Source organism: Ursus arctos, unplaced genomic scaffold (genome assembly GCF_023065955.2).
Source record: "Ursus arctos isolate Adak ecotype North America unplaced genomic scaffold, UrsArc2.0 scaffold_4, whole genome shotgun sequence".
Classification (NCBI taxonomy): domain Eukaryota; kingdom Metazoa; phylum Chordata; class Mammalia; order Carnivora; family Ursidae; genus Ursus; species Ursus arctos.
The window spans coordinates 87,472,831-87,482,765 of record NW_026623056.1 but is presented as its reverse complement, the minus strand read 5'-3'; the positions used below and the strand labels follow the sequence as shown (position 1 = coordinate 87,482,765).

Sequence of the window (9,935 nt, the reverse complement as noted above, 5' to 3'; positions counted from 1 at the left end):
CACCCCCTCCCTGAACAATCACTCCTGACCCCACTGCAGTCTGACCTTAGACCCCATCACTCAGATGGCACCACCCCCACCAAAATCACCAATTGTATTAGTTTCCTGCAGTTAACATGAGAGGCTTAAAACAACAGAAATTTACTCTCCCACAGTCCTGGAGGTCAGAGTCCAAAATTAAGGGGTCAACAGGGCCACGATCCCTCTGAATGCTCTGCAGGAGAATCCCTCCTTGCCTCTCTCACTTCTGGTGCCTCCAGATGTCCCTTGACTGTGGCAGTATCACCTCAATCCCTGCCTCTGACAGCACATGGCCTTCTCTGGGTCTCTGTCTGTCCTCTTCCATTCCGGGGATGCTTTTGTTGGATTTGGGACCCACCCTAATCCAAGATGATCTTATCTTGATCTTTACTTTAATTACATCTGCAAAGACCTTACTTGCAAATAAGACCACATTCTGAAGTTCAGGATAGAACCTCAGAATTGGGGGTGGGGTGGGGGGGCAGAGGACGCTATTCAACTCACTACACTGGTAAATTCCAATCGTCAAGCCCTGTGGGCATTACTCAGTAGCTCTGTGCAACATTTGTTTTTATTATTCAAAACTGAAAGAGCTTAATGTTTCCTACGGATATTTTAGATGCTAGGAGCATATTAAGGGGAAATTTAAATATAAAAAATTGAAAGAAAGCAAAAACACCCACAAATGTACAACTCAGAGACTGATCCGATTAACAGCTTGGATTATATTCCTCTATACACACGCACACACACACACACTCACAAACACACACACATTATTGTAAGATGGAAATAGATGCAAAGTAGACTATACTTTTCTCATTCTGCTTTTTCACCTAACACTGCGGCAGGGACAACCCGCCAAGTCAGTAAACACACACCTGTTCATTCAGTAAATAGGCGCTCGGGTTGGCCACGTGCCAGGCACTTTTTCCAGAGCCTGAGATCCATCAGCAAATAAAACACACAGGGTCTAGATATTTATTCTAAGGAAACGATGTTGCAAACGTTTCTGCCCTCAGGGAGGTTACCTTCTGACCCAGGACCAACAGACAATAAAAACATCACATAACAACTAATCCCTTCTACACTGAAAGTGAAAAGTGCTACAGGAAAAGCAAACAGTAGCACAAGGAAGACTGAGGGGCAGCAATGACTGCAATTTTAAAAGGGGGGTAAATTTAGTCCCCAGAAAGAAGGTGATCTTGGTGCAAAGAGTTGAAGACCCACAAAATATTGGGAAATCATTTTTAATGGCCACTTAGTATTCCATTGATTGTATCTGCAGCGGTATGTTTAACCAGTGCTTGTGGACAGACATTTAGGTGCTTTCTAATTTTTCACTATTATAGGAGAGGCTGCAATATATCCCCTGCATATAACTGATGGACGTTTGTGTCATTGTTTCCTTAGAATAACTGTCTAGATCCTGAATTGCTGATCCAAGGCATCTAATCACTCCTAAATTGTGAGACCTCCTGTCACCTGCCCTCCAGAAAGACCTCGTCAGTTACACTGCCCATAAAACACGCGCGTTCACAATCCCACGGCCTCACCCAATACACACATTCCACATACTGCATTTGCCATTCATTCCGAATTATGCCAACTTTAGGGTACAAAATGTTATTATATTTGCACTGCTTTTACTGGGTTGAACAGTCTTTCCATACACGTTTTAGCTCTGTGTATCTCTTCTCTTATAAACTCCTTATTCATTTCCTATGATCGTTTTTTTTTCCTATGGAGGTATTTATTGCTTTTGTAAATTGGGAATATATATGTTATGTGTTGCAAATATTTTTCCTGGTTTGTCTTCTTACTTTTTTAACAAACATTTAAAATTTTTGTCCTGACAAAAATACCAGTCTTTGAAAATAGTTTCTGGATTCCTACCATAGCTAGAAAGGCTCTCTCAACTCTCACAATTACAAAAATACATCTTCTAGGCCTTCTGTAGCATGTTTTTTTTTTTTTTCTTGGCATTTAAATCCTTAATCCGCTTGGAATTTATTCTGATATAAGAAATAAGGAAGGGACGCATCACTTTTCTTCCAAGTGGGCATACAGCTGTCCCCACAGTGTGTGCTGAATAATGCCCCCTTTTTCTGACCCCTGGGCCGGAGTCCCGCCTGGCTTCCTGCCCTGCTCTCTCCTCCTGCCCCTCACACCTCTTGTCCCTTCCTCCACCCCTCCTCTGGTGGCTCCTCTACTTCTGACTTCTTAATGTAATTTGTTTCCAGGATCCTCTCTTCTATATTCTCTTCTCACTCTGCACAACCGCCCCCGGAACTTCTAACCATACCCACAATTGCAGCTTCCCCTGGTGTGCACCGATAACCTTCCGAACCTGGGGCCCAGTCCGTCACCACTAAGCTTCAGCCCCACACACCTGATTTCCCACAGAAGCGCCCACCTGAGTGTCTGCAGATACTCTCAGCCCAAACCGGCATCACCGTCTAACTTCATGCCTCCAGGACCGTCCTGCCACCCCTGGATGATCTCCTGCCCACGCCCCTCCACAGCTGCTAACCTCCGAATTATGTTAGTTCTGCTTCCTATTCCACCCTAAATCCACTGCCACTTCTTCATCCTCATACTGCTCCCTTAACCCAGCACTTAGCTGTTTCTCCTTCTTGCCAGTGCCCTGTATCCAGAATGCAGCAAATCCAGCCTGTGGCCTCTTTCTGTACTGCTCATAGCTAGGATTCGCTTTACATTTTTTTAAGGGTTATAAGAAGTTTTTTAAAAAACAAAGAAGAATATGCAACAGACACTTATGTTGCCTACAAAGACTGAACTACCTACTCTTGGCCCTTTACAGAAAAAGTTTGCCAGCACTTCCCTCTAGTCTATACTCCGCATGACCACCCTCCAGAGGTGTCTTTATAAAATACATGAACTATTCAATCATATCACTCCCCATTTTAAGACCAATGTCCATAGCCTGATACAAAAGACTTTGGATCCAGACTGCTTCTCATCCACTGCTCTCCTAGCTCCCTCCATTTCCCCCACACATGCTCTATTCCAGGATCTCTGTCATTCCCAAAGAAACCTGATTCATCCCTTCAAGACTTTCACACATGTTGTTCCTGCTTTTCAAATGCCCCATATCCCAGCTTTTGTCTATCAGGAAACAAACACACACTCATCACTTCCTTGAGCAAACCCATCCTGCTCTCCACCCAAGACAGATTTAGGTTTGAGCTTGCTGATATCCTCTTAGTGCCCCTTTCCTTTGTCTGTTTTCACATCGTATCTCAATTTGTCGCTTACTTCTGACCAGAGAAATGCCTTCCCAGTGAGGTCTTTTTAGAGCTCAGTAGACGTCACACGGTAAGGTGCCTTGCATTTTAAACTATCTCCTCTAATCAAGAGTGCTGAAACAAATATACCACATTCTTTTGATTCAGGGGAGAAAAAAAGAAAGTAAAGTAAAATAAAAGTGAGCCACATTTGATAGGCCATCTACGGACTCTCAATAACACAAGAACTATTTGAGTAGGTCATTTTTTCAAGTTTTGGTAAAACATACATAACATAAAATTTACCATTTTAAACACTTTGAAGTGTACAATTTAGTTGCATTAAGTACACTCACGATGTTGTGCAACCATGATCACTCTCCATTTCCAGAATTTTTTTAACATCACAAACAAATAACTCCCCATTCTCTCCCTTCAACCCCTGGTAACCTCTATTCCACTTTCTGTCTCTATGCATTTGTCTCTCCTAGGTACCTCATATAAGCGGAATCATACAGTATTTGTTCTTTCATATCTGACTTATTTCACCTAACATTTCAAACCCCAACTGTGGGGGTTTAGTGATGATTTTCTCAGATTCCTTAAATCACACACTAGAAAGGCCTCAATGTTTCGTTTGAAAATTCCTTTTTCTTTTTGATTATAAAAGTGATATAAACTCATTCTAGAAAGTTTAGAAAAACCAGAATATTTAAAAGAAAAATTTAAAGCACCTGTAAGCCACCCACTCGGAGTTACCCTGTGAACACCTGTGTGCATGTCCTTCCAACTTTTGATTTTTGCGCACGCGTTTGAGATGTCTACCGCTTTCCTATTGGGTTTTCAGAAAGGCGCTAAAAATTCTTAAAGTACTTTTCTAACGTTTCCCAGTCAGCGGAAGCATCACCCAAAGAATTCACATATAATTTGAAATGTAACAATTTCCCAACAGGAGAACATTTATACTGGCCAGGGCACCCCAGCAGCCTTCCCCGGATGCGCGCTGCACCCAAAATTCGACAACACGATCCCAGGGACTCTGGGATCAGGCCCCTTCCAGCTTGTGGCTCTGTGACTTGCTATTATTCCTTTCCGGTTAAATTTCAACACAGGCTATTTTGCACCTTAGCTTGTCTCCTGTCAATTGATCACCTTTCTAAAGGGGGGGGGGGGGGCGGGGATAAGAAACAGCTGGCTCTATCACACAGACCCACATTTACTTTAAGCCAAAATCCCGTAAAGCAACTCATAAAGGAAATCATCGGGGTGCTGGGTGTTGCTCCTACCGTTCTCTTGCCCACTGTCCGGCACTCCACAGGCAGCGCAGACTTCCCGCGCTTTCCCTCTGCTCAAGCCACCTGCACGACCTGCGCAAGGATCAGCACGTGTGGAGAGTGGGTCTGACCATGTGACCGCTGCGCATGCGTGGCCTGGGGAAGGGCGGGACGGGGGACTCAGGGCCAGTTTCCGAGTAGCGGATAGGGTCAAGGGCTGTGCAGGATCCCAGGAAGACATGTGAGCTTTCCTGAGTGCAGCTGCTGAGCAGCTCAGAAAGCTCTTGCAAATGCAATTCAGCTCCCCCTCCAACCCATACCTGGGATTGTACGAAAGGTACAAGGAACGGAAGAACCATCATTAAAGTTGCCCTCTGTATTTCCCACACGCATTTGCATTCCTGCTGAGGGGTGCTGGGCCTAGCTCGCTGTTCAGACCTGGGAGGCCCCTCTCTCCCTCATTCAGGGTTCCCCCCCCCCCCCCGCCATTGTTTCGGACACAGCCTGGAGGCTCAGCCCTCCTTCTGAGCACTCCACACCTCCCTCCTCATCGGCTCTCCCTTGCCGCCCCTTGGGACTCCTCCTCCAGTGTCTTCTACTCCCCACGTCCTTTCACACGTCACTGACTTTGTGGTTTCTCTCAATCCCTTGCCCACCCCTGCCCTGGGCGCCTGTGACGCCAGAGGCCCAGCCTTACCTCCCACTGCCCAGAAGCCACATTCTCCTCTCTCCTCTTTGGCTCTCTGGCTGGGCCTAAGAATTAAACCAACATGGAATCACAGAGCACACGCGTGTACGTGGGAGCCTAACTGAAGAGTACAGACAGAACAGGTGACCAGAGCGGGAAGCTGTCACACCATTCAAAGAGACAATGTGTGACGAATTGGCAAGACAAAGGAATTTGGGCCATGGGTAATAAATGGTGAAGAAGTGACAAAGAAGATGTGGGTTAGTTTAACAAGGTTTGTTTACACAGCCTTCTCAGCCCCAAATTCCCTGTCTCTGGTTGTGAGAGTGTCCTCCCTCCTCTTGGTACAGGAAAGGCCACCTTTGACGTGGGAGATTTATCTCCTGCTTTCAGGAGAACAGGGGGCTCAGGGGTCTGCTTGCACTAGCTCTTTTGTAAGCACCTTTGATTCAAAATAACCAATGTGCCAAAGTGGCATGTTTGGGGGGGGACATATTCTGAACGCCTTCACCATCTTCCCAGGGAGGCACCTTGCCTGCAGCCACTGCCTCTAGAGGGACACCCTTACAGGCCACCTTCCCACCTCACTCCCCAGGACGTTTGGCTTTCTCTGTTTGATTCCATTTTTATCTGTTTTAAAAAGTCGCTTAAGTAGCATCTGCGTTTACATTTCCTCCCACACCAGACCTAAGCATTCGATTAACCACATGCTAGTTCCGTAGAGACGCCATACTCAAACAGTCCCGCTTCTCTCCCTGCTCTTTCCCACGCCCAATGGTGCTTCCTTCTGCTTCTCCATCTCAGTATGGCTGCCCGTAAAATGAGAGATAAGGCTGGGTTTGGTAATAGACACAAAATACATAATGGCTCCAGCACGATGTTTTTCTTCCTTGTTTCTAGTCCGATGGCAGCCCTTTGCCACTGACTCAGGACCCAGGCCCCTCCGCCACCTTCTGACTCCACCATCTTCCATAGAAGGGGCAGGGGCTAGGAGGGGGCACAGCCTCTATTTAAGGCCTTGGCCCAGCAAGACATACCAGCTCAGACAGACCAGGACTCTGCCCTGGCCGCCCCTCAATGCAAAGGAAACTGGGAAATGTGGCCCGGTCCTGAGCTAGAAAAAGAGGAAAAAACAACAACAAAAAGGGAATTTGGAGGATCAACCGGCAGGCTCCCAGGACTACCCAGAGCACTTGTCTCCACTCACTCGTTAACCATTCAGACAGGTTCCTCCAAGTCAGGACGAATGCCTTGAGTTGAAGGTTATGGCCCAGCCAGAAAAAGCAGGAAAACAGTTTCAAATTGAGGGGGTTCGGGTGGGGGTGTATATTTCCTCTGTGACATTTTAAAGTATGAAATATCACTGAAGACTGTTAAGAGTCAGGTAATCTGACAAGCCCTCTTCTTTGTGTTGGAAGGACCGAAGGACTTGGGGACACCGGGCTCAGAAGGTTCTGTTACAGTCGGAGAGCTTACCACCGACTCAGAGCAAAACCATACCCCAGGTCCACCTGGGGCCTTGTGTCCTGCAGACAAAGCCTCCCCACCGTGGTGGGTTTGAGCCCAGAGTTTATCCCACATGAAGTCATATTTAGAGACTCCCAATCAGGGCAAAATTAATAGCGTGAGTTCAGGCATGACCACTCGGGGCCACACGCATCCCCGTCTGGTAGGGGTGCTGGCCTCTGCTTCCATCCAGAGGCCCCACCCACCTCCATCCGGATCGTCCTGACCTCAGCTGCTTCCCTTTGACTCCTGTCCTGGTCTCTTTGTTGGAAGAAGAAAACGAACAAGCAAAGTTTCTCTTTTACAAACGAAGGCTATTGAGGGCAGTGATCTCAAAGTCAAGGTTGTCAAACCAAACAGCAGGTTTTGTGGACCAGGTGCTGTCTCTTCCTTGTGCTGAAATATAAAAACCGATCCGTGGGATTGATTTTTAAGGAAACTAACCAACCATGAACAAGGTTAATCTATAAGTGAAGTTGGTATCACTCCGGTCCTCTTCGCAACTATTTTCTTATTCAGGTAAATGTTTTTGCAGCAGACTGTGTTTCTCCTTTAACCCAGGGGAACACACAGTTACCACAGAGAAAATGCATGGCAGAGTCAACGACCCAGAGTGAAAGCCTGGGGAAAGAAACGGCTTATAAAACTTTTAGGAAGCTTTCAAATTATTGACTGAACAAGTAGTTTCATAGAGTGGCTTATGTGTTTACTAGCAGTATCATTTCCAAATTTGCCTTTGCACTCAGATTCTAGAAGAGTTTTCCTAATGCACTGTTAGCTAACAACGGTACCAATGCATGAGTCATGAAGGCCGTCAGAAAGGAAATAACCGCGAACCAAAACTACAGATGTTACATGTCGAGGCAGAAAGCAAATAAAACGTGTAACACATAGAAAGAGAGCGAACATGTACCCCACACCTTTTTTTTTTAACCTTGGCATTAAGTCAACCATTAAAATATAATGTGGGCATACTTACCAACGAAAACCAGAATTTTTATTTTTCACCTCTGAAATTCATGTCACAATTTAAAGAGCTCTCTCAAAATTCTTGCCCTATTTAAGGAGACTGCTAGCACAGGCACAATTTAATACAAAGGAATACTTATTATATGTCTGTTCCATGCAACCACATGGCACATACGTGGTTTCATTCAACTTATAACAACCCTATAAATCGGGTATCATGATAACCATTTTGTAAATGTGGAAACTCGGGTTCAATGAATTCAGACAGTGTCTTAGTCTACTTGGGCTGCTGTAACAGAATACCAGAGTGGGGGGCAGGGCTGAAGGTTTAAGATGAAGACGCTGGCAGGGTTCCTTTCCGGCCACCTTGCTTGGGTTGGAAGACCTCTCTTCCTGGTTTGCAGATGGCCACCTTCTCACCGTGTCCTTTCATGGCCTTCCCTGGTGCACACCCTGATGTCTCTCCCTCGTCTGATAAGGACACCTGTTCTATTAGGGCTCCACCCTTAATGTTAGTTATCTCCTTAAAGGCCCTATCTCCAAATACAATCACATTGGGGGTTAGGTCTTCCACACAGACGGCGGGGCAGGGCACAATGCCGCCCATAACAGATAGCATCTCTAAGAGCCCACAATTGCTGAGTGGCAGAACCAAGACTGTCTGAATTGAAACATTTCTTCATCCAGGGTGTGCTATCTCTCCCATGTGATGGCATCTCAGATGGAATGGGAAGACATCCCATGTAGGGGCTGACTCGTAGAACTTGCTGGAGGGAGACAGTTTGACTGCAGTAAGCTCTGTCCCTGTGGGACGGGTGAGGAAGTATTCACACGAGTTAGATCATAGGGCACAGGAGTCCAAGTCAACTAAAGGCCTGTCCAGAGATGCCAAATAAAAATAGCTTCACCTATTCTGTTAAAAGCTACACAATGTTATTTGGTTTCACTACCAGACACCATACACAGCGTGGTTTCCATGATCCCAAAAGAACCAGTATTTCATTCCATTTTTCTTTTCTTTCCCCCAAACTACCAGCTAACGTCCTGGAGGGCGACTCAATGGATCAGGACGTTGAGAGCCCTGTGGCCATTCACCAGCCGAAGTTGCCTAAGCAGGCCAGGGACGACCTGCCAAGACACGTCAGCCGAGACCGGACCAAACGGAAAATCCAGAGGTACGTGCGGAAAGACGGAAAATGCAACGTCCATCACGGCAACGTGAGGGAGACCTACCGCTACCTGACGGATATCTTCACCACCTTGGTAGATCTCAAGTGGAGATTCAACCTGTTGATTTTCGTCATGGTTTACACAGTGACATGGCTCTTTTTTGGGATGATCTGGTGGCTAATTGCATACATCCGAGGGGATATGGACCACATAGAGGACCCTTCGTGGACTCCCTGTGTCACCAACCTCAATGGGTTCGTCTCTGCTTTTTTATTCTCAATAGAGACAGAAACTACCATTGGTTATGGCTACCGGGTCATCACGGACAAGTGCCCAGAGGGAATTATTCTCCTCTTAATCCAGTCTGTGCTGGGGTCCATTGTCAATGCATTCATGGTGGGATGCATGTTTGTAAAAATATCGCAACCCAAGAAGAGGGCAGAGACCCTGGTTTTTTCCACCCACGCGGTGATCTCCATGCGGGATGGGAAACTGTGCCTGATGTTCCGAGTCGGGGATCTCAGGAATTCCCACATCGTGGAGGCTTCCATCCGAGCCAAGTTGATCAAGTCCAAACAGACCTCAGAGGGTGAGTTCATCCCCTTGAACCAAACAGATATCAATGTAGGGTATTACACCGGGGATGACCGTCTGTTTCTGGTATCACCACTCATCATCAGCCACGAAATTAACCAACAGAGTCCTTTCTGGGAGATCTCCAAAGCCCAGCTGCCCAAAGAGGAACTGGAAATTGTGGTCATCCTAGAAGGAATGGTAGAAGCTACAGGTAAGGCGTGCTCCATCCTGGGTTATCTGTGGGATCAATGCTCATTTTAAGCTGGACCTGACATACTTATTAATGATAACATATGAAAATTGAATTTCACTCACTATTGATTCCACCCCCTTGTTTCATGAAATAATAGGCCTATGTGTCCTATAACTTTGGCAAACCCACCAAGAAGTCTAACCATTTCACTTTTTAAAAGCCTTTGGAAATTAACCCATAAACAATTTTTCAAAAGACCACTTACATTTTAAATTTCCAAATATTTCCTG

General features: G+C 46.0%; 1 protein-coding gene across 1 annotated transcript; it reads left to right on the top strand.

Annotated features, from left to right (window-relative positions):
- Nucleotides 1-8,750: 8,750 nt before the first annotated feature.
- On the top strand, nt 8,751-9,713 carry LOC113258629 (potassium inwardly rectifying channel subfamily J member 6). Its single transcript, XM_026503600.2, has one exon. It carries the CDS (start codon nt 8,766-8,768, stop codon nt 9,711-9,713), a length of 948 nt encoding a protein of 315 aa, XP_026359385.1. The 5' UTR covers nt 8,751-8,765.
- Nucleotides 9,714-9,935: the final 222 nt, after the last annotated feature.